Source organism: Columba livia, chromosome Z (genome assembly GCF_036013475.1).
Source record: "Columba livia isolate bColLiv1 breed racing homer chromosome Z, bColLiv1.pat.W.v2, whole genome shotgun sequence".
In the NCBI taxonomy this organism is placed as follows: Eukaryota; Metazoa; Chordata; class Aves; order Columbiformes; family Columbidae; genus Columba; species Columba livia.
In genome coordinates, this window is record NC_088642.1 from 80,620,681 (window position 1) to 80,646,565 (window position 25,885).

The window sequence follows — 25,885 nt, forward strand, 5'->3', positions numbered from 1 at the left end:
GGCATATATGAAATTTCCCCTGGAATACATCTCATTTTTCCAGAAATAAGTTGTGGAAAATATTCCTTTACTCCTTCAGCTGGGAATTGTAAGTGTATCATCATGCTTAATCGGACAAATGTAGCTACGTCCTACTAATTTATCTAAACCCTTATGAACTTGCATAGGTTTTTGGCTTCCACAATATTTTATGTCTGTAAATCCCACAACTTAATTATGTGTAATGTGGTCACCATACGTCCTTATGGATCTGCTGTCTGATGGTTTATTTGGACATCCCTCTCTTCTGATATTTTTGAGAGACAGCACGTAGTTGTTTCCTTCAGATCTGCAGATACTTTTTCATTCATTTATTTTCCAGACTGAAGACTCATATTCTATATAACTTTTCTTTTCAAGCAGATTTGTCGCCAGCTCAAGTTATTCCATATTCTTTTTGAGGTGGAGCTATGTGTATTAGACCCCGGTTTTGCAAAGCAAGAACACATCTGCAAAGGATGTCAGAACAATATTTTCTAGTCTAGCTCTCAGTTCCTTTCAAAAAAAGAAAACCTAACATGATATAAAAAGTTGTAAAAAAGTGACTTGGGCCACTGCCAAGAAGGGATAAATTTACTTCAGATGACTAAGTGCCACACGTATTTTATTTTCACAAGCTTGTCTTTGACGTGTTAGAATGTTGCTGTGAGGTGACAACCACAGCGTAATCTCCTCCAAGTTTATGTCTTAAACTCTGCAGTGTGAAAGTTCAGTATCCATAGTCTAAGAGTACTGATGTAAACCAGGCTACTTTTCCTCGGCTGCTGACTGTGAACTAAGAACACGTAGGTCTGGAACCTTTTTTCAGGTTTTCCAAGGTAAGTAACACGTAATACAATAATTTATAATTAGGCAAAGTGGTGCTTTTCCTGATAAGTGTCAGAGGGAAACAAAAGGGTTGCATTTCAAGCACCGTTCGAGGTATACTCAGATATGTAGGCACAGAAAGGCAGAAATGTGTTTTTATTTATTTATTTAAATAGGAATTTCCTTCCTTTGTGGTGATTTTCTCAGTAGTTCGACCTGGTAAATGCAACCGACTGCATTTCTACCGGCTGTTTTGCTGGTCTGCATGCTGTACCTTGTCTTGTCAAGTCTGTAGTCAGGTTCCAGATGCTCTTTCCTTCCTTGTTTCCTCCTTTTGAGTTTTGGTGACACAACAGACTTTTGTATGAACTTGTCACAGGATGCTGTGTTTTCACTGCGAGACTGCACGACCTATCCTGAGCAACTCTCCTAAATACAGAAAATAATTAGCTCTGTAATGGACTGTCATAACAAAACTGTAGTTTACACCAATTATGTTTATCATGCAAATACACTACCTTTAAGCTTTTTCCTCACAGCGAAGTGTTCTGTTACACCACTTGTTGTCTTCAGACAAGGAAGTGAAACCTTCACAGCTAATGGTGATCATCAACCAGTGTGACCCAGAGCGTGGCAACATGTTTTCTAGCCTAGAACAACTTGTTAGTACTTGTCCAGGCAAGTACAAACAGGCACTCGAAACTGAAAACTCTGGGCAGGCTACAAATGAATCACAAACAGAAGAACAAAGACGGAGCAGGGTAGAAAGGACAATTAGAACAGCACACTTTGCAGCTTTCAGAGCAGTGTACCATTTCAAACTCATTATTTGCACAAGCACCCTCGTCTTAGGTTTGAGCCATCTCTAGCCATTAAGGTGATGCTGAAGGGAACAAAAGCATTATCTGAAATCTGCTGGAAAAGGAGGAAGAAGTACCTTAAGCAGTAGAAATGGCACTGATGGCCATAAAGCCTGCTAATAACAGTTACAGTTATCTTGGGTGTCTTTACATGAACTGCAGAGAATGCAGCGTAGATTCACCTGGTGCAGGTGCTCTGAATACTCAATGTAAAGTGTATATGAATACAAAATAAAAGTAGCCTGTTTGCTACAGCTAAGCAGCCCCAGCTTCCCAATATCCAGAAAACTGGAGTTACATTTATATGTAGGTGGGAACAATCATGGAGAAGGTAATGCTGCGTTGGCAAATTTCCAGTGAATTAAGGAGGATTAGGATATGTTTTTAACCAGGGGTATGAGCAATGTCCTTCTACTGCTTACAGACTAAATGGTCTGATTGTTTTAAAATCATTCCTCTTTGCTGGATGCTCTCACTCCTCCCAATATTTTACCTGTGAAAATGTGAGCATTACATTTGAGGAAGGGTTCGGTATGAGTGGGTCATGCTGACAGTAAGCAAAGGTGTAAACAGAACCAACAGTCTGAGCTCTCCTTTGTGATACATACACAACAACTTCCTCAGCACAGTTTTCCAGTTCTAAAAAGATGCTACTTTTGATTTTTCCTGAAGAAAAAAAAAAAAGGAAAAACTTTGGAGGGAAAGCAAACACTTTGGATGGAGAAGGTATGTAGCTTAGTTATCTCAGATCACAGATTTACAGCTGCTCTTTAGAATGATGTATGTGAGCCTGAAGTTAGAAAGCTTATTTAAAGAACTGATGACATTTTGACTTCTATTGCAACACACAATTAAAAAAAAATTTGTTTAAAAGTATAGTTCATAGAACATAATGCAAAGTAATCAGTATGTGTATCGTTACTTTTCTGGAGTAGTAAATAAGAAAACAGAGTACAGGGTGTTTCAAAAAGATGAACCTAACATATTACAATTACACAAAGATTTACAAATAGTTTAATGAGTTATGAGGTTTTAGCAAGCTTTTCATAAATGCTCTATGTTCCCTCCACCTGCTGTATGGACCATATGTGTTTCACTCATGGGCTGTTTGTGGTTGCAGAGATACAGTGATTTCAAATTTGGTCCATCTCTTTGAAACACCCTGTTTAAACAGACTCTATTTGCTAAGCAATTCTTTTTCCAGTGCAGGTCTAGCATTATCAATATTAATCACACAAATTACTAATTGCAGGAACAAGTACTCCCAAGCATGAATTCTCTAAAATTTCAGAGACTATTACACTTTGACTGCATTTCCAGAAATATTTATCCTTGACAACAATGACAAGCAGTGATTTACCTGGGAAAAATATATTATGAAATAAAACCAATTACATTTAATCTCAGTTTTAGCACCTAGTTATTATGCTGTGTCCAACACCGCAATATTAGAAATGATTCTCTTAAAAAAATGTCACTAAAAGCAACAAGTAAATAACAGTGCAGATGTTTTCTTTCATAAACACATTTAGAAACTAGGCCTTGTAATGTTATTTTTTACATTGCCGCATGCATCAAGCACCTTAAGCTATTAATAGCTTGTCTGCCTCTGGTATGAAAAAACATCTTGTTGAATTAAAATGATCCTTGTATTCTTAGACTCCAGAACTATGAATGTTAGCAGGAAAAAAAGAGTAAACAACAACAAAAATACACAAAAGGGAACAGATTAATTCTGACACAGTCTCTATGAAGTTATTGTGTTAAAGATTATATATATAAAACATAGACCCAACAGTATAGGATTTTGACACAGAACACGGGTTTTTTTGTATGGCTTTTGCATGGTTTTCTGCAGAGGGAGAAACTGCAGGACATGTAAATACAGGAATCTGAATTCTCTGTCAGGGACTAAGTACCTAAAAGCCAAGGGTTATCTTACGTAGCTCCTCTGCTCTCACGGATGGCCTCAATAGAAACAACACTAATTTCCAGAGCAATAATGGAACTTCTCTGACTTGTTGGGATGATGTGTGGTGTGGCATCCACATTTTCTGAAGCACCGATGCACTCACGGTGCCGTAAAACGGTGTTTTAACTTTCTAAGCAAGCACAGGTGTCAGGCAGAGGGACCTCAAGGTGACTGCTGGTGGCTCAAGTGCTGATTCTTTCATGTGTTACAGTGCAAGACAGTGGAGACGGAATTAATAAAAAAAAAGGCACCATAGACACCGTATCACTAAGAAAGCCAGTAACTTTACTGATTTGTCTGCAAAATACAAATTATACCTTATTTCCAGCAGGAGAATCTTTTGAAATTTTCCCATTTTTGTTCACTACAGACAGCTGAATTAAGTCCCTTGAGATACACAGATGTGGTTTAACTTAGTTATAACATCTTGTCATCTAGTGGCGACAAAGTCCAGCTTATGCCGCTGTGAGCCTCTACTTTAATATTTGTTGCAAATGCTTGTATGCTCCCATTTACAAGCTATTTTGTTATCACCATTGTTTTATGGAAGCAAATCCCCATGAAAGAGAAGAAAAAAAAAGAAAAATAAAAGGATACAACAAACCATCTGAAGCAATCCAAGTGTAATGCCTGTGGTAACCCAGGTCTGATATTTGTTACTCCACAAAAGACTCTGGTACTGCATTTTTTTTTCTTTTTTTCTTTTTTTTTTTTTTTTTTTAAATGAGTTACTTAACTGACCTTTTTTTTGAATCAAACTGAGGTATGGATCAGTCTGAGGTATGAGCAGGGAAGGTAGAAATGCAACACCTGATTGTGAAAATAATCAAACAGATACTTTTGATGCAGAAGGTCTGTGGCTCAAAGCTTGGATTGCTCCACATCTTTGGTTAAAATATATTAACAAAAGCCTTTTATTACATCTACAGTCTGAAGCATTCTAACAGACACCAATGTTCCATCAGTCCTTCAAGAGACCTGTAGTGGCAGGAAATTAATGCCATATAACTGACGACATCACAGCAGATGGCACAAACAGGAACAGATGAAGTATGCCATGTTTAGGCAACAGCCTTTATTGAGGTTTCAAGTGGCTTTTAAAAAATTACAAAGCATTTATCTTCAAGGCGAAGGAAGAAGGAAAACAAAACAGCTCTGTTAGGACTATAGATAAAAGAGGGTATATAGGATAACACATACAATACAAAAGGGTTGACATCCTTGAAAACAGTCTATGAGTTTTTTAATTCTTACGCTAGCTTTACCTGAAAAAGATCTGAGGACAACAGATATTTTTATATTATTCATTAAAAACTGCTCAATTCCTCTTCTGGGAAAAATATAAGCCATTTTGTTATAAAACACAACTTTTGAAAAACACTGAAATGACAAAAGCTTTACTGCGAATGGCTCAATGCGTACAATATACAGGTTGTGCAGATAGGGTATATCATATAATTGTCACCAGCAATTAAACACTAACTGACAACACCTTTTAATAGAGGTTAGCTTAGCTATAACAATACTTGCAGATGTCTAGAATGCCACTTCAGGTGTTTGAACTTACAATTAAGAATGTTGCCTAAAACATTATATAGCATGGGTTAAGGTAAAGTAAATGTTAATACTCTTTCAGGGCTCTGCCCCAAACTCCTTAAATACAAAGGAATCACACAATAAACCCAAATTAGCTTTGCAAATACAATAAATGGTAAGGTACAGATAAAGGAACAAGAAAGGTAGACAGCTATAGTTTACAGAAAGTGACTTCACAATCAAAGTTGTGCTTCTTATCATTAGATCAGTTTGCAAATATGCATTATCCCCCACAATTTTGCCAGTAAAAGTTAGCTGCCCTCTGCAGCAGGAACAAGAGGGACGACTGGCATTTATTTTCACGTGATTCTGTTCTACTTGTTTTTATATAAAAATCACTGTCAGAGTTAATATAAATTGCCCAGGCAATACTTTTCACGCTACTTTCTGCTTAGTTACTTGCAGTAATATATTACACTGCATCTTCGTTAAATACGATATCTTTCTTTTTTCATGCGTTGCTGAGGCAAATCGCAAGGTAAACTATTAATATGGCTATTCTTCATATATCAATAGACCAAATCCCCTTCCCCACTGACAAGTTTCTACTACAATACTGATAAAGTTGTATTTTTTCTTGAAATGACAAGGTACATTTGTGATATATTTGCATATTTTTGACACACCAAAGTTTAAAATTCTCAGAAGAGAATATGAGTATAGGTTCATCTGAAGGTGAAGAAAGTGGTTTCAAAAACAGGTTTTTTTGTGTTTTAAAATTAATTATGGGCCCCGTTTTGCCTTTTTTTTTGTTGTTTTGTTCTTTTTTTTGTGATTTTTTTTTTTTTTTTTTAACATGCGTATCTTTTTCGTTACCCTGCAGATTGCTGCATGAGATAAGATGGATGCATTAGTAGCACAGTATTCTCCTTAAATTGTTTCCAGATTATGCACTAGCCCCTGCACGGCTGAGAGTGCCTGTAAGGCAGGCTTCTATAAAGTCACGACGAGTGAAAAGCGTATATCTTAATGCACACTATAGCCTGTTCACCATTCTTTACTACAGAGAGGAATACCCTATTAATAAGCAGTGCACAGCAACTGCTTGTAAGGGTGGGAAACAGAGCGTGGATTTCCCTTACCAAAATATTCTGTATTGACTTAGCTGTCGCAGCTATATGCTTCATCATAGTGTCAATGTATGTAGGTGAGAGTTGGAAGGACTCTTGGAGAAATATTACAGTTTTACTATGGCACTAACATTTTGCTTAAACACGTTTTCCCTTCAACAGAAAGGTCAAACTGAAACACTTGAATATACCATTTTCTTCTGAAAAACAAGAGGGACAAAGTGGGACTTGAAGAAATGAAACATTCCCTCTGGTCAAGCTATTTTAGGTCAAAGGAACAACACGAGGCAGGAGAAAATGTGGATGCCATATACTGATGCTGGGGTGCAAACACACGGGGGGGACGTTGTTCAACAATGTGCCCTCCGCGAGATGACGTGACCGTGGAGGTCGAAGAGGACCAGGGACCCGATGGCCAACATTGGCTGAGTGCAATCAACCGACTTTCGAATGGTCCTTTAACTGACGCTATCTCTAAGAGTTTAAAATCTGTGAGAGAGTGGGGTTAATCTTCATAATGGGCATGTTTGTTCTGATCCCTCCCTTTAACTCTCCCTACTGCCTCTGCAAATATTCACCTGCACTCACGTAACTGACAGCCGTTAGAGCTGTACATCCAATTCTGACAGGCAGAATACCAGCTTCATTAATGAGAAAGGGCCAAGTTATGCCGCTTTGTCATTCAACCTATAGAAAACTACAAGATACGCAGGACATTAAGTAATAGAAGGGCCCTTAACTTGTTACAATGCACAAAACAGCATGAAAGAACTAATCAGTATATACAATGGATCGCAGTTCACCCAACTGATTGTAAAATGCTGTATTAAAATGATTTAAGTTGTTACACCGTGGGTAAATTCGAACTTTTTACAGATCAGTCTTTCAACAGCTGATTTCGATCTGTAAAATGTATACCCAGTAAAAGAAAACCAAAACAAAATAGTTAAATGTGCAACTGCACAAATATAATTCCCCACTATTAAGATAACAAAAACTTTTGCTATTACCATAATTATTATATATATTAGAAAGCTATACACAAGCATGTTAATTTCACAGATTTTTTTAAAAGATTCTTAATATTTTATATAATTAGAAATACACATTTCAAAAACAAAACTTCTGCAAAGAGAAAACAGTTATCTTGGTTAGCAAAGCATGGAGTTCTTCATGGCTTAGGGTAGTGCTTTCTATACAAAAAGTCCTTATTGTTTGTTTCGTCAGGACTGTTTAAAAGATTAGCGAAGCTATCAAGGAAAAAAAGAACACATTTTGGCTTAAGGAAACTACAAAAGCCACAAATGCTTTGCAAACTCTGTCTTACTTTTTAATATGAAAATAAGCAAAATGTAATGTACATATTTTTATATTTTTTTTTATTTAATAAGTGATGCAGACCCAGAATGTTTAAAATTAAATATGTTAGCCCTCGAACTCAACACTTTTACAAGTATGGTCCTCTTTAAATGTTTTGATCCTTCTTAAGTGAGTGCCATACTCTGATGATATGCCTGCATGTTTGTGAGCATTTTCGGTATGTTAGGTGACCCAGTATCTTTCCAGCATCAATTAATGGCCACCCAACCACTGGGTCTGTCAAAACATCTGTACATTTTCTATATGTTGCATAACAGCTGCTTTCTCTCTCAGTAAAGATCTGCCATTTCTGGCAAATGTTTTTTTCCTTTTTGTCTATTTACATGTAAATAACGTTGAACCTGCAACATGACACTATCTATTGTAACATACATTTTGCAAGGGAGCACAACAGTGAAAAGAAGTTAGCCTTAAAATCTATTTTGTACAAGTGTTCTGTTGTACAACTCAAGTGCTAAGCTTATCTCAGCATTTCTGTTTATCCTTATACTGTATCACTGAGGCAATTTAAAAGTACTTTTACAAAACAGAGTACCTGACTTTTTTTGTTTGTTTTTTTGTTTTTTTTTTGTTTTTTTTTCCACACACGGCACATATAATGCATATCGACCCCCCCCCCCCTCCCCCATTAAGGTATAGCACACACACACTGCAAGGAAAAAAAAATAAAGAAACAACAGAAAAAAACCTAATAGGTAATAATGTTATCATGTCGCCCATCCTTCAGAGAGCCGCATGCGCTTGACAGAGGGGCTTTCCCTTTCGTCCGGCGAAGGTCTGGTGAGTCCAATGGGGGAGTGGAATTCGTTCCGGTGATCTTCTCGGTCACTTCCATCGTAGGAACTGCTACAGCTGCTCAAACTGTCGACAGGAGATCTCCCCGCCTCATGGCGCGTGTGCTGTGGGTATCTCGAGGGTGTGGTGGTACGGTCTCTAGGAGGAGAAACAGGTTCTGACTTGATGTTGAGGCTTTGAGTAGAAGGCAGGGAGAGATTTGTACTCTGAGATAAATGAGTGCTAGTGCAAGCTCTGTAGGAGGAAAGGAAACCCAGTTACAGACGGAGGAGGCATGGAGCCCCCAGATATGCACAAACACTCACACGAAACACCAGTGTAAAGGCTCGTGCCAAGACCGGGACATGCGGAGGGCAGAAGGACACTTTTCTAGGCAGAATTCACAAATCCGAAGAGACTAAAGCACCACAAACGTGGCTGGCTTGAGCGGGACATGCCCTCAGTTTGAAAGGAGGTCCCTCTTTCAGTCTCTCCCTTTTCGTTTTTTTTGACTCAAGCGTCACAACAAATTTTGGAAGGCGAGCCTTTGCACTGTTGGAACCACCTGCAGGTTTCTTTATAACTACTGCTTGTGTGTGTGTATGCATCGGCTGCGCCAGGGGAGGCACGGAATTTCTGCTGGGATCAATCCAATTAGTTTGAATGCACCCAACTATTTTTTTTTGTCCGTTCATTTCAACCCATGACTTCAGATGCAAAACAGAAACAAAAAGGTTGGGCCAGGTGTATTTTACACCTTTCGGAATAGAGTTGAAATTACTGCTCCTAGGACTGACACTAATAAAACATCACAGGCAGGCAAGAATTTAGATACGATTTTATGGTTTGAATCTATGAATTCCTAACTGAGTCCAGAATGCTTTTGAATAAAGCACCAAAAAAGCTGAAGAGTAGTGGAAGATGTCAGAGGATTGTGCTGTATGCCTGTAGGAAAGCCCAGCTCAAAGGATGCTCCAAGCATCAAGAGAAACCTCTACACTAAAACTTTTTCAAAGGCGGGCTATTTAACTGTTCTAAGTGCACTTTTGTGGGCAGGTAGCAGAGCAAAGCTGAAAAAGGCAGGGAGGAGAGTGAATACTGAGAATGTGCTTTATGGGAGAAAATGAGATCACTTGCATTTGCAGGATGTTTTGTACAAAAGCACCACCTCCTGGCAAAACCTGGCTTTTCTCTTCATTATTAAAACAAGAATTCTCAACATGCAGATCATATTATGTTCCACTTCAGGGAACATTTGCTAGGCTGAAGTTAGTGTCTAAACCCAGACACAGTGTTTCCAGGTTTCTAGTAGTGAGTATTTATATGTAATTGGAGGCAGTAGGGGCAACAGGCCACTTGGCCTCAGAAGATTTCAAACCCAAAGGGATGTGCAGGGATTTTTACTACAAACAAGAATTTTCGGGATTTGGAAGTTATTTTCAAATATGTAGAAGAAACACTTAAGTTTAGATGTGGTCTTTTAATTTCTTGAAACATCCTGCTTTTCCTGATATCTTATTAACTGGGAATTAAGCTTTACTGAAGAAACATTTACTGTAACTTTGAAGAAAAGTAAAATGTTGTTTTCTTTTCTGCTGACAGATTTAAAATGGAACTATATGGCTTCAATATGGAATGATATCAGCTGCTTTTACCAGGAATTGTTGCAGTCTTTAATAATGGATGTATCTTGTTAGAAAACAGAAAAAAACAGGATGTTCTACCTCCAATTGCTTTTATCTACCCTTCATTCCTGTACAGGCAAGTGTATCAATATTTGCAGTGATCCATTTTGTAAGTCACAGAGTTAGTGACTAATAGACCTCAAAGTAGCAAAGAGAAGCATTTTTTTGGCAAAGAGGGTATTTTGTTTGCTTTTGTAGCTATTAAATTAACAGATATGAGAAACTGTAAATATCAGACTTCATCACTCCAGTTTAGTGAAATATTCCACTCATTTCCTGAAAACTTGTTGGGAAGAATACAATAATAATAATAATAGTATGTATGTATGTATGTATGTATGTATGTATGTATGTATGTATGTATTTATTTATTTATTTATTTTCCTGCTTTTCATTTTCAGCGACTTCATTTTTCTGTTGCTTAGGAGGTGCTAAGGCTTCACCTGGGAAAACAGGCTGCCAGCTTAGCATGTATGCTAAGATTACATATACTTTAGATGCCAAGCTTATAGCTAAATGTGAAAGTCCTGTAGTATAGGATGGTGGAACCTGGGGATTTGATTTAGAAGTGTTTGATATGAGCAGGCAACAAGTCACTTTGCAAAGCTGGGGACAGCTGGAAACCCATGTTAGTTAAAAACAACCATATTCAATCAAATTTGTTACACAGAACATACTTGCATTCTATTGTGAACGATAGAACAAATCTAGAGGGGTAAGCTGCATTTTCTATGAAATAGAGCTAGTTTTACTACATTGAGATATAGCTTTTCAAAAGTGGTTTCAGAAGTAAGTGTGAGAATGCATGTCTATTGGCTTTTCTTTAGATTTCCTGTGACTCACTGTGGGGGGTTAAGTAAATACCTGGCATACAAATTTGTGGCAATTTTAAAAATGCTGCAGGTGGATCTCCATTTTGAATACTTTTTTGTAAACTGAAAAATGGTTAAGAAGTCATTTTGGCAGGTCAGGACTAAATTTGTGACATTTAAAACAATACAAATAAATTGAAGCAATTATTTTGTGTCTTTTTTTTTTTTAATATAGTATTCTTCTGGTAAAGCTATTTTTGAATTTTAACATTTGGTGTTTTTTTGTGACTATAATTTACACTATTTCATTAAAATTCTCTGAAACATTTTTATGAGAATCTCATGTAAGCTACATGTCAACTACAAGGGAAAACTACTGTTACATATAGATCTGAATGGTGAAACAGTACATAAGTATGTGCAGCCTTTAGACCTGTAATCTAAACAGAGGATTGACTTCTATTCAGAATAGAAGCTGTATTATAAAATGCTACTAAACGATTTATTTTCATGTATGCTCGTGTGTGAGTGTAGAAACAGATGTACCTACATGTATCAAGCTATGTTTTACACTATTGCTTCATATAATTATGTAATTTTGGTCCAGACATGCTGTATTTTCATCATCTGAAACCTACACTGAGTTCCCTGAAAAACAAACAGGTTTTGGATATGGAAAATCCAAAGAGAAAATAAAGCAAGAGGCTTGAAAGGATTGTGTATAATTATAAGCACTCAATAAGTGCCATGCAATCCACTCATGTTGACATAACCACCTTTTTCCCACATATTGTATGAAAACATTTAATTTTATGTGGAAAATGAAGAAAAATAATGTTTTAATTTTGCACAGCAGTTCCTATTGAGACCAGTATAGTGAAAACGTGGCGTTTACGCAGAACACAACAGCCACATGGGAGAAATGCTGGTTCCTATATGGGCTCAACGCCTCTGCCGTGCAAGGGGTGGGAAGCAAGTCAGGATGCAACGAGCTGGCAAATGGGTTCAGTTGCTGTTGTTTGTCTCTGTCTATTCAAATCTCCCCTGGGGATGGAAGTTCAGCATGCACAGATAGAAGGGCAGGTGTGAGTAGGTGATGAGCGAGGACAGGAACATGCACCAGATAAATGGGATTTTTTCAGAGGGAGAGAGTGGTTTCTTAAAGGAAGAAAGAGCCTCACATACCTTTTCTTTTATGCCCACAGTTGCCTCTCTAAAATAGTTTACTTCTTCATTTGTATAATTTTCCCCAATAAATATATATAAGGAATCATTGGAAATACACAGCAAAATTTAGTTATGTAACTTTTATTATGTGCTAGCCTGTAACTAGGGGAAGAGAGGATATTTTTTAATTGCTAGCAATGCAGCCTTCCGCCCTCCCTTCAGCTTCTCTTTCAGGTAAAAGCAAAGTTGTGTTTTCCTATTTTTTGATAAAAGTAAAAACAGAATAAGAATCTCTGTGCCAAAATCTTTTGATTAGCACATTATCGCACATTAAGGTCTACACTTTAATAATAAATTAATAAACAAAGAATAATATGAAACTGAATAACTAGAATGTCTTATAGAATCATAGAATGTCCTGCTTATTTACAATGGTGGCACAAGAAAAAAGGCTTAATCCTATATATATGTCTTTTATTCAAAACAAGAAATTTGCCAGAACTGATACAAAGTCATAAATGTGGTGTCACTGCATTTAAATTTTTCAGTAAAAATGGTTCAATTGAGAATAATTGCCCACATCTAGCCATGGCTATTATCTATTCCAAATTAATTGTTGCTAAATAATAAGCTTGCTACGTGAAAGTTGCAGAACAAGTCAACAGTGTACATGGATTTGGGCAATTTTTTGTTCCAGTTTGTAAAAGTTTGGGGAAACTTCTTTTGCATAAATCATTATCTATACTGAAGATTCTTCAGATGAAATACTATGGCTACATTTCTACGTTTGCACTTTTAATTTAGGAAAGACAAAATTTAACCTGCAGATGATACCTGAGGAAGAAAAGATTCTCTCTTAGATCGGGAAATATGGATGAAAGAACATTTTCCATTTAATGGACTTGTGCATAAAAAAGTTGAGATCATTTATTTCAAAGTTTGGAATGGAATTATCTTTTGGTTAGCAGCAATTAACTTTTAGTGGAGTCTTTGTTTCATGTTAAATAAGCAGTAATCTGGTCTGTAAGAGACACTGCAGCAATATTCAGAAAAAATCCCTAAGCCTCAGGAGGGATTGCTTGTCAACAGAATTTGTGTGTATTTCTTCCAGATGTAGACCTAGTTAAAAGAGTGGAGGGTGTTGGTCTCTTTTCCCAGGTAACAAGTGATAGGATGAGAGGAAATGGCCTCAAGTTGTGCCAGGGGAGGTTTAGATTGGACATTAGGAAAATATTCAAGTTGTGCCAGGGGAGGTTTAGATTGGACATTAGGAAAATATTCTTCCCAGAAGGGGTTGTTGGGCATTGGAACAGGCTGCCCAGGAAGGGGGTGGAATGACCATCCCTGAAGGTGTTTAAAAGACACATAGATGAGGTTCTTAGGGACATGGGTTAGTGCCAGTGCTGGGTTAATGGCTGGACTTGATGATCTTGAGGGTGCCTTCTAATAAAAATGATTCTATGATTCCATGAAAAGCTGCTCAGATGTGGAAAGCGAATTGCTCCCATGCCCTCAGCTTTTTGCCCTAAAACCCAAGGGCATTAGTACGAATTCTAGTTGCAGGACCAACACAAAGAGTTAGAATTAGGTTGCAGATGTTTCCAGTTATCTTAAAAACGGTTCTGACAGTGGTGCTGAAACGGTTGGGGACTCCACTGGAGCAAGCTTATGCATTTAACCATATCCTATTCTATTACTGACCATATTCTTCTGTTATGCTTTGAGGATGAAGGGCTGGTTTTCACCTTTGGGGTCCAGTGAAAAACAAGGAGAACTAGGATGTCTTCTAGTAACTCTGTTTTCTCACAGGTCTTTACCGTCCAATGTTATCTCACACTTCCCAAATCTTTCCAGTCTACAACCTCACTCAGTACAGGGATTTGGACTGTCAAGCCCTTTCTAGATATGTTTTCTCAAATGCCTGGGGATGACTGTAGATTTGTGTGATTGTTTTTAATATTTATGTAAATTCTAGCTTGGGTTGACATGGACTGAATATGTTCTGTATAATTTTGAGTTTCTAGAGTAATCCAAATGTCAACACAGGTTCTTTTGCATATAGAACTCTTTGACTAAAATAAAATAAAATAAAGAAATGCTTATTATTTTCTGCACAGATAGAAGACTTCTCCAGAACTATCAGTAAAGCAGATTTTATAGCTGAATTCGTTTACAAATCACTGAAAGAATAACAAGAAAAGTAGCAACTCAGAATGTATTCCACCAGCCGAAGCCATTACACTTAGACATTCTGTGACATGAATTAGAAACAGATGACAATGTGTGACGTATCTGAAAAGGCATGTAGTTAGTTTAGGATTTAATTTTTTTTTTTTTTTGTTTGTTTTTTTTTTTTTGTTAACCGAATAGCCTTATTACATTCCTTGGTACACCACTGAAAACAATCAGCTTATTGTAAGGTTATATATTGATATCTAGCATGTGAGTTTTCAATTTATTTGAGACTTTATGTCTTTAGTTGTACAGTTAGTCTGAATGTTGCCTCAAAACAGTGCAAACTCAAAAAGAAAATAGAAGCAGCATAAGAAAAAGCTACTAAGACTGTTTTTTCTAGCCCAGAAAATATTTCAGTTGTATGTTTTTATGCAGTTAGTGTCTACATATGCTTATTTATATTGAAGTGAGGTTCAAAATAATTATATTTCTTCTGAAACACTTGTATAGCTGTCTTTTAAAAACCCAAACCCTCTGCACATGGTAAAGAAATTACATTAAGCTACAAAATGTGGTCCAATAAATTAGAAGGAGAATTTTGAAATTTAAACCACATTTATAGTATTGAATATTTTCACATGATGTCAATCATCTTGCAAAAAAAAAAAAATAGTGCATATATGCAAAACCTCTGTCTAAAAAAAAGTTTACTTTTCAAATGCATGTGAATTAAATTTCTCCTCATAAGTACACTCCAGTTGTTTTCAGCTTCTATTTTTTATAGTGAAAATTTTTAAAATTCAAACATGTCTAGCCATACCTTAGGCTATGTGTGGTGCGCTGGTGAATGCCTACAATCTTACTCAACAGAAACCGCAGATATTGGAGTTTTTGAAAATAGTACTCCTAAATTTCATGTCAACAAGCCAATAGGTTGCTTTTTCAAGAATGCATTAGGTGACTTCTCTGTGTGAATTTTCACACTTTTAAAAACCCTGAAATGATTTACCAGTGAGCTTCACCAATTTTGAGCAAATGTCTTGAAATTAGCCACTAGAGGGCACGAATACCTCTGTCCTCCTCAACACAGGCAAATCACAACAGTTTCTGTGGGTTTATAGTTCTTAGGCCTAATTTTATTATTTGCTTGTATAAAACATTTCTGAGCAAATGAAACTTGTATGTCAGAGCTGAGCAGAAGGGAGTATCTGATTATTATATAAGGCTAAGGTTTAATCTCAGGTCAAATCACTAGGTCACTCTTACTTGGTTAAAATATTTAGAAAGTTTTCTAGTTAACTGTAAAAGTTTGTGCTATAGTAACTGGAAACAGAAGGCATAAATGGCAAGATAGAGCAACAGCACAATTTAAGTGTTTAGTTTGGTCTTCAGTAGTGAAATAAAATGCTATTTAAAGAAATAAAGAGTAAAACATGATGAGCAGTCTTTACTACACTACTGAGAAAATGTCATGGCACAGAATATTTCATTTTAGCTATGTATCAAACTTTTAATGAAATATGCAGTTCGAGTTCGGGGAAATGGAGCTCTTACACACAGTGAATATATGCTGACATGTTATCTTGATATATTTCAGATTTGGGATTATTGGGGAGGCTGAGGTCACTATGGAACAATAAAATAAAGAAAACACAGCTTACCCCAATTGACTGAGGGCAGATGGTGGCATGTTATGTAGGTGTTGCTGTTGCCAGCCAGTCACAGAACCAAGATGGAGAGCACTGGCTGTATTAAACCCAGAGAGAGATGATATGTCTGCACTACTCAGAGAATATTCTAGATTTGAAAACAGAAAAGACAATAATTAAAAGAGAATTAAAGAGGAAGCAATTAAACAATAACTAGCATCGTAATTTTCGCATGTCACTTTATAAGCCTTTTAATTTTAATTATACCAATCACATTAAGTTGCAGCAGAAAAAACTAGGCCTTCCTCTTCCCTCAACTCATTAGCTTCGGAGCAAATAATGCACTAATAATTATGCTGTTATTTAGCAGGGCTTCTCTGAATCTTTGAGATCCAAAGCACTCTTAGCCTCTGTACCCGCTGTAACCTCAGATGCATCCTCACAGAGTCAAAAACTTGAAAAAACATCGTAATATTTCAGTTTCAGTCTTCCTTTCAGAACCTAGCAGGCAGCCTGTGTCTGAACAATGCGCGCCTTCTCTTATGAGGGTTGGATCTGTACGTCTGCATATTCTATACAGCAAAAATGTACAGTGGGAACTGGAAAGGGATCTCTTGAGGCTCCATTTCTAGTCTGATAGCCCACAAAGTTATTGGGCACCATTGTGAAGCCAGTGGAACTGCTTGCTCCCACCACCCTTATGGTGTTAGGAAAGTGCACTCAACCACATGAAATTACCTGTAGTGCTAGAAAGATTAAGAAATGTCTTTTAAGTTACATTTTTAGTTAAAGCTAATGAAAGGAAGCTATCATAGTGGTTTTCTGTTTGAACAAAATAGCTAACTTTTAAATAGATATGTCTCAAGTTACTGACAGATGTAGAATAAGTAAATGAAGTGTAAAAGCATATCGGCTATGAATTTTTCAGTTTCTCCCAATGAACATTAGCTAGTTCATTAGTACTGAGATAGACATTTGTCAGCGTCTTGCTCCCTCCCCCATCTTTTACATCTTGCACCGATACTTACCAGTACCATATGTTGTTGAGATGGCTGATGGGTATCCTCCCATCCCTTGCCCTGGTAGAGTAGGAGTTGCTACGGAAACCACTGGAGTAGCCAATGACTGAGCAGACTGGGAGTTATTTATCCTCTGATTCTTTTAAAGTAAGTAAAATAGACATATTATTGACTAGTTTTAAGTCAGTTGAGTGTGTTAGCTTTCTGGGTGTGTTTTGTGCATGAGAAATACAGGCTGGTATGAATTTCTAGAAATTAATCATTTAACATGTGGCTTTTATGAACTCTGCCAACCCTATCATTTACAAGCCTTCAAGAGACCAGTTGTCACCATAGTAACCCATTACATCAGTATCTCCTAGGTAACTGAACTAGTAACAAGTGAGATTGCCTTTATTGGGGTAGAAGAACAGATCGTGTGAAAAACTACTGAAACATGTAAACTCTATTTCCATTGTTTTCCTTTTCACTCAATTGAAAAAAAAAAAAACAAAAACCTACCAGAAAAAAAAAAAAAAGTGAAAGAAAAACCCCCAAACCCAGTCCTACTGTTTTTTACGCTTTGAAAGTGAGGGGCACCCCGAGATTGCTGAAGGCTGAACTCCTACCAGCAGATGGCGCTCTGACTACTTAATTTTTGTGCAATAAAGCAAACTCCAGGAACCTTAGGTAGCATAGTGGTTACATGTTTATATTTAACTCCAGGGCACTAGATGTTGCGCTGTAGAAACTGCACCTGAGAACACTAATCCTGTGAGTGGCAGGATAAAATGACCTGAGAGCCACCAAAAAAATGTCTTAAGGGTGCATCATATTCAACATCAGAAGTCTGCATGGTCTCAAAGCACCAGCAACAAGAAAGCTTTATTCTATCATGCATAATTCACATATGTGCAAAACTGAACTTGGCCTTCCCATATTGCTGTCTTTCAAAAATTATAATGACATTTTTGTTCACAAAATAATTATGGTAAAGTTTTTCATTTTATTTCAATCAACACTTCACCTACACATGTATCAATCATTCAAAAGAACTGCTTTTTTATTTTCTCATTATTAAGATGAACATCACTACCACTTACCAGGAGCAGATCAACATCCTCAGACTGAGTGCATAGGAAAGGAGCATTAAAAATTAGTGAATATAAATATTTACCAGGATGCAGATTTCTAGCCTAGGGAATACCTTCATCTGATAGGGGGAACAAATTAAAACCTTTCTGAGCCTAGTTCTGAAAAAAACAATGCTTCATAGATCTCTTCTTTGTCCTTCTAACAGGATGTTTGTCTCAATTGCGAGGACAACCTATGCAGTTTTCAGCACAAGGCTTTTCTCTAATAATTCATTATTTCCTCCACAGCCCCAGTGGCTGCATGCTGTGTTGCTATATACCTGGTTTCAAGAGACCTGACCATTCACTGAATCCCTTGGAAAGTATCAGTTTTAAGGACCTTGGTATTAATCATTTGATGCAGACAGCTTGTCACTGCCTTGGTTGACTTTGAGCATTGCCCTGTAGGAGACTATTTGTGACTTATCCTCTTAGAAGGCACCATCATATTTATGGGGGGTTTTAGTCTGATGTTCAAAGTTGATTTATTGTGCGTCAAGCTGAACTAACCAATTTGGAATTTGTTTTAATAGTGTCTGTTACATAATGGAAAAAAAAGTGTTTATAGTGTCACTTAAATTTACAATCCAGATCCTTTTTAAATTAAGCTCACTTTTAAGGTTAAATCACTCATGAAAGATTTAATTGCAGCCGCTGACCAACTTTTGGAAGGGAACTACAAGATACTTGCGTGACACCTTCAAGATTCAACTTTCTAGCATAACAGCTTGCCTAAATTTTGTTGATTCTGGCAGGAAATACAGGAGTTTCATGCTCCTTTTTATCCTGTTCTGCTTACTACCTCTTATCATAAAAAAAATTTGGCCTTTGGAGCTAGAGAGCAATAGAGTTCAAATTAATTTATTTGTAATTAAACTGCCATCTGCTGAGAGACTGTGTGTCTAAATATTTAAGAAAAACACAGTAGGTTAGGAATACTCGGGGTAAACTTCAGCCTCTATAACAAATCCAGGAAAGGCTCTTCCAGCCACTAGGAGAGAAACTGCAGAAGTTTAGACTGTGCAGGACACAGTTCCTATTTTGCAACTCAACAGAAAAAAGGGAGGAAGTAAATGTGACTTCATAAAAACACTCAAACAGGCTCTGCCTACATCCTCAGCTCAATGTCAAGCCTTAAGGTTAAACAGAAAGACCAAAACAACCAATAATGTGTAATGTTATTCTGCTGATTTTAGTCGCTTGAGCAGGCCCTGGAATTACTAAATATCTCTTATCTGAAGGAGATTAAAAAAAAAGCTTTGAAAATGCATTACCACTGATGGCATCGTATTCTTGCTGCCAGGTGGAATAAGCACACGGAGATCTGGTTTACGGTTGTTCATTCCCAAATTCATTGGAGGCGGAGATTTTGCTTGCATATTCTTGTTCAAGTTGCCAGGTGAGACCAGCAGACCTGGAGAGTTGCGGGGGTTGCCATATCCATTTCCTGTTTAGGTAAAATAAAAAAAGAAAGAAAAAGAGAAAAAAAAAAAAGAAAAAAGAGAAGAGTTATAAACCCTGAAGTGTTTTTTAAGATTGAACGCTAAAAATGTCAAATACCAACAGATCAAGGTAAATACCTGTGTTATGTAATGTGTCTTTATAGGAAAATAAAACAAATGCCATATTTGGAACAACTGGTTTTAAAATGTTTTCTCTCAGTGCAGCTGACATCTCAGTCATGTGCTGAAATTAACTTGATATTACGACTCTGTTTACAGAACTACAGTATATAGCACAATATATTGTGCACTTGAAGCAGCCAATATATAGATCTGATGTTTGCCTTATAACAGAATCAGGAAAGTTGGACAGTCTTATGGCTTAAAAAAATGTAAAAGCTATGCTGTGTTTTCCTGACAACTACAGAGGATTCTGCCTTGCATGACTCAGCCTTTTCTAGGTCATGATTTTGTTTTGTTTTTAAACAAAGGATGAGTATAGCAAGGCTATAATTTCCAGAAAAGGCAGGGGGAGGACTAGGAAGACTCTTAAATGCTTCTGGCTCTCTTTTGCCACACTTTTGGGACCTGATTCTGTCAACACTAAAGTCAATGGGAGCAAGAGCATAACCTTATTTGGAAAATACCACTATTATCTTTCATCTGCATCTCTCTGCTGCTTTTTGCAGGCCCCAGGAATGATTCTTCATTTGCCTTTTTCAGAAGAGAGTTTCCTTCTCTCACTATGTAGTAAGGACAACTGTATATCGGTAAGGTTACTGACCTACCATTCTGCCAAAAATGAGACCTTCCTGTCTCATCCACCTAATTTGACCTCTTGTCCACTCAAAATCTGGGCCAAGAGATGACTTTTTAGTGTAGCTTTGAAGTTTGGTCTGCACAGGCTTGAGAGAGATACAGAAACTGTCATACAGAGGGAAAAGTACAGAATGGGAAATTTTTCATGCAAAAATACCAAGAAAACAAATGCTGGGGGAGACTTTCTATGCTGTGCTTATCTTTTATTCACTGCTCACAAGCTGTGAAACACAACCTAGAAAGGTTGTGAGAAGATGCTCTAGCGATAGTGGCAGAGTCCCATGATCTAGATGCCCTGAACCTTCAAATTTCCCTTGTAGTCCCAAAGTGAGTGAAAATCTCAGTATCTCACTTCCCCCCGCTGTCTCCTCCCCCATGTGAAGTGGGGTTTACAGCCCTAAAGGTCATAAATGGATTATGGAACTAAATTTGATAAAGTCTATGAAGCAGGCATAAAAATGACAATACATGAGAGTGAATGTGTTTTCTAGTTAGAATAATGAAGTGTGTCCAAGCATGACTAACATTAAATCGTGTTTTTAATCTGAAAGCACATCGGCAAATTGCTTTTATCAAATCAGCTAATGCATGGAAAAAAAAATCTGTCAAAGGCAATATAAACCCACCGTTTCAGGCTCTGGAAAACCCTGAACTGTGAACACTAGGCTTAGGACACAGGAAAAGTATCACGAAGAGCTTGACTTCCATATTTGTGAGGTGCCTTAAGTTACAGGCCTGACCTGGTTTGTTTATTCTCAGGCTCTCTCTTATAACGATCTCCCAAGCTTTTGCGAAAAAAGCAATTAAGGTGAAAACTTAGAAGCACTCAGATCACTTTAGAGATTTTGTATTAAAATAATTTCATACTTCCTCTTGTTGTTTGTTTCCTTAATAATATCTTCCAATTAGTGAGATAAAATGAGTGAATGGAAAAAACGTTAGCAAGCTAAAATAGAAGAACACTGTCAGTAATTTTTCATTTTGTGTCAGTAGGCTTTTTTTTTTTTTTAATTAACATGCATTTGCTACATATTATGCTCTAATTAATGCTGTGTGTTTCTAGAGGTGGTGAAATTAGAAGTGGCATTTTGAATATACAAAAATGTTTTCTTCCAGAAACTACAGTTCCTTTAAAAAGTTGATCTTTTACAAACTGAATACTAAGAAACTAGTGATGTGGAGAAATGATTGACAGAAGAAACTGAAGCAAAAGTATAGTTTCTCTGGGGCTGGTCTCATACAGGAGCTATTTTACCAACAGGAAGTAAAACCGCCTTGTGAAATCTGCTGTATGACACGGATTTGTTCAGAGAGTGAACATGAAGCTATTTGAAGAATTGGTGCATTTTTTATTTAGTTCTGTGATATACGACCTAAGATATTTAACAAAACAGCATGCACTGAGATCTCTATGTTTGTTTCTGTAGTTGTGATTTTCATGGAATAGGAATTCTTAAAAGAAAGAACTCCCATTTTCTACAGAAGACTCACTTAGTATAATTTTCTATTAAAAATTAAGAGAATAATGTACTCATACCAAACTTCACTCTTCAGAAACTTTCTTGTGACCTTTATATTATTTCCTTACTGATGTAAAGTATTTTGAACAGTGATAAGGCTACTTACATTTATATTTTTAGAACATCAAATTATTTTTAAGAACTGCTGCAATCTTCTCTTTACCAGTAGTTTTCTGCTGTTCACGGCATATTATGCCAGCTAGCATTTTGGAGCCATATAATAACCATTCCTCTTTCCAGCCACCAAATTGTTATTCCTTGGTATAATGTGGATTCAGGAATGTAAGACTGTGGACCTTAAACCGATGACACAGAAACCCATCATTTGAAAATCAATGCTGAATGCATGTGTGCGGTTTGAAGTTAAGAAGAGTCTGCATTTAAACCAGCTCTTTAAACTGTATCCTCTTTACTCAGAAAGCTGTGGCCTGCTCGGAGGCAGCTGTCCCACCTTCAGATAAATCCACCAAAGAAAATGGCCTCATTTACATTCAGAGGCAAAAAAAAAGAAGTATAAGACTTCTAATATACAAATTAAACCTTCCTCCATCCTATACTTTAAAATTACACTTTGCCTGGAGAATTATCAATTTAGATGTGACTGTATGCAGAACGTCACATTCCACTATCCACTTGAAAGAGCAAAAATTATATGTCATGTATGAATGGATTTCCTGATTATAGATTATAAGAAAATGAAAAACAGATGGATTTTACAGCAAGTTGGCTTTACGTTTTTATTTGGTTAAAAGCCATATTTTTGCTGGAATAGAACATTTTTAAACATTGTGGATATAGCTTGTAATGTATAATGAAAATAAAAACAGTAGACGCACAGGTTTTAAAGGGCATATGTCAGAATTTGCAAATTTACAGCATTCTTACTTCAAGTTTTCAAAGAAAATAATTTTTCCTCGTGTTGTTTGTGATATTGACTTGAAAGAGAAAAAATATTTTACATGGAAAATAGCTTGTTTCTAGACAGAACTAGTGGAGCAGCACGTGTCATGAAACGCAGTGCCAGACTTTGTATTTGGACTAATGGCAGAAAATAAAGACAAATGCTTTCTGATCATAGAATGCTCTTCTTGGGCATGTTCCCACATTCTGCAATTAGGCACAAGTGCCATTGACTTTAGAAGGAATTCTGTCCAAGTACAGACTGCATGAGTAATCCCTGCAACATAACTTTTTAAAAACATCCAGTAAAGTTATTTCATGCACCAGTCAGTGAAGAACTAGTCAAAAAGAAAAAAAAAAAAAAAAAAACAACTTGGAAAAGTATGTTTTGAACTATATTACAAAGTAATGTACTACTATCTTAAATGGTCACTTTCATGTTTTAAGAATTTAAGATTCCAAGTAGGGCACAAGTTTATTCAGGACAGGACAGAGAGCAAAGTTTACTTCTCTTATTTCATCTCTCGTTTGTAACACCAGTACCTCACATGCAGTTTTGGTATTACTGTGGTTGTAAAGTGGCTTGGATTCTTGGTATTCTCAGAGTAAGGGCAACAATTCCATACTGAGCATGTAAGCCAGGAATCTTTCAATGTGTAAGGTAGCACAAATGAGGAAATAATAACTTATTTCCATATTTCTCAACATTTCTGAACAGCATTGTCATGATTCAAAGTCTTTAAGTCTTGAAAAATTGGATAACTTTTGTATTTTGATTTCTTGAAGTTCTGAACCAGTCATATTCTTAATTGTTTCTTTTTTAATGTGTGATTTCACAAACACACTGAATGAAAAAACATCTGTGGTAGTCCTAGAAGAATGAAGACCAATACGCAGAGTTGTTTGTCCTTTCTTTAATCTCTCTTTCATTTACTGTAATGCTTTTCACCGACCACATGGGCTGAGAATTTACAAGATTTTTAGGAACCTGGGAGGCCTACTTCCCATTAACTTTAATAAGAAAAGAGCTTTCAAATTTTTGAAGAAGTTTCAATAGATATTAATGTTTATTTCAAGTTTTGAACATGTGTATGCCCTTACTTGTGGAAATTACCGTAATTCTTTCCAGAAGAATATGGACATTCCGTTTCATGGAGTATTCCTGTTTCTTACTGGGCTGTGTTAAATGCACATCCCATACATATGACACCATGACTGACCACCAAGACTATCAAAAAGAATGTTGAATTTAGAATAAATCTATATAAATATGACAGCCAACTATGCTATAATTTACTTCCACTTCAAAATGTATGTACATATAAAAGAACTAATGCAGGAATAGAAATTTTGCTAAATTTTCACTCAGTTTTGCACTCTTCGCTCAGTTTACTTTCACAATTTCTGAAGGAATGGTATTTGTTCCTAACAGTGATTAAAAGGCAATTAAAAGGCAATGAAAGGGTTCCTTTTCTCTCTTATATCTTATGTGTTTTTTTTTTTTTTTTTTTTATGCATGCACACTGTTACAACAGGCTATGGTTTACCACCCGAACAAAATAGATGCCAACAATAGAGCACTAATGCCAGGAAGCTGTACTAGAGTTCACCTAAATGTAATTTTTAAAAGAGATAATTGAACGTTCTTACGTGTTGCATGCTAGTCACTGTACATGACCTCTACTAACTGCAAGCAGTAGAAGAAAACCAATGTGCAGATATGCTCACCCAGAAAAAAGAAAACCTTTATGTTAAAGTAGCTGCCTATTCCCGCAATATTACACTAATGGACCTTCTTTACTGAATTACTGGGAGCCAACTCAGATGGATGTATAAAAATCCTACTGACTTTGTGTGAAAGAATTCTCAAGTGTCTTGTGAAATATCAGCCACGTTTTGGACTGAAATAGGATGAAAGTGCTGTGGTCACACATACATTTGGAAGAATGGGAAGAGAATGAGAAGAAAACTATCTCAACAACTCTGTTACTGTTTTAGAAATCAACCATTTAGAAAGAATGTAAATAAAAAGGTAGAGATTCCTGCAACAATATAAACCAAAGTTGATATCCAGGTCTCTCTCTAACTCACTCATTCTTTCCATGCAGGTTGTTAATGAGAAATTCTTCTTTAATTCTAAAGCTATGTAAAGGGCTCTAATGGCACTACAGCTGTCCTGTGCTGTGAAACAAAGTCAGTATTTTGGAATCACTGAAATACTCCTAATACTGTCGACAGTTCAGGTGTACATCGGGGACACCTGCATTGGGACCTCACAAAGTTAATGTTAAACTCTGCATTCCCTTTCATGATTCTGGGTGTTAGTGAGATCTCATTGTGGAAACCAGGTAAATCTCTCCTGGTTCCACTGCAGCAGAGGTAAATGGTATCATCAAATTTCCCAAGGAAAACTATGCCTACAATTTGCTCATATTTGTAGTATGCTATGAAGGAAATGACTTCTTTATTCTGTAACTCGTATTTTTCAGTTTTGCTGTGTCTCTGGGCTGGTTCAAATCCCTAAGCTCAGATCCTACATACTTAGCATGGGTTTCATTGCTAAATCTCATGTTTAGTGTCGTTAACAGTCCTCCCAATTCTTCCTGTTGAAATCTTCATGTTGAGTACTGCCAGCTAACTTAATGAACTGTTTACATGGATTAAGTACTCAAAATTATTTCCAACCCTTGGGCTAGTGCCACATAACATTTGGAACATCCACACAACCCACTCTGTGTGGGGTATTTGAAGGTGCACACAACTATTGCTGTAAAAGGGCATGTGTATCCCACACTGCAGCAACTAAGCTCAGATTTCCTTCAGGACACAGACGATGCTTCTCAGGCAGAAGCTGAAAGTAAAGAAGTGGCTCTCCAGCCACTTGACAATGTGGAACACGTTGCAAACCACATTTCTGGAAATCTAAGGACATGCGAGAAATCTGAGATGCTTTTTCAGCCAAACGGAGCGATAGATGAGTTTATTTAGATGTAGAATGAAAGACCATGAGAACAGAAACCTGACCTGTGTATCACAGACCATTACACTTCATGCAAATATTTTACTGCTGAGTCAAGTGCATAACTA

At 36.8% G+C, this 25,885-nt stretch overlaps 1 protein-coding gene across 26 annotated transcripts in view; it reads right to left on the reverse strand.

The window, feature by feature from the left end:
• Positions 1-3,942: 3,942 nt before the first annotated feature.
• The window catches only part of MEF2C (myocyte enhancer factor 2C), a 140,377-nt gene continuing 118,434 nt past the window's right edge, over positions 3,943-25,885 (reverse strand). For 14 of the 26 annotated variants that reach the window (XM_065046512.1, XM_065046510.1, XM_065046511.1 and 11 more), the window contains 5 exons: positions 19,392-19,564; positions 18,088-18,111; positions 17,015-17,144; positions 15,999-16,134; positions 3,943-8,753 (listed from right to left, as the gene is read on the reverse strand). In XM_065046512.1, coding sequence (XP_064902584.1) covers positions 8,432-8,753; positions 15,999-16,134; positions 17,015-17,144; positions 18,088-18,111; positions 19,392-19,564 — 785 coding nt within the window. In that variant the 3' untranslated portion in view covers positions 3,943-8,431. The remainder of the gene's footprint in view (positions 8,754-15,998; positions 16,135-17,014; positions 17,145-18,087; positions 18,112-19,391; positions 19,565-25,885) is intronic. The other 12 variants (XM_065046515.1, XM_065046513.1, XM_065046517.1 and 9 more) reach the window with 3 other exon arrangements.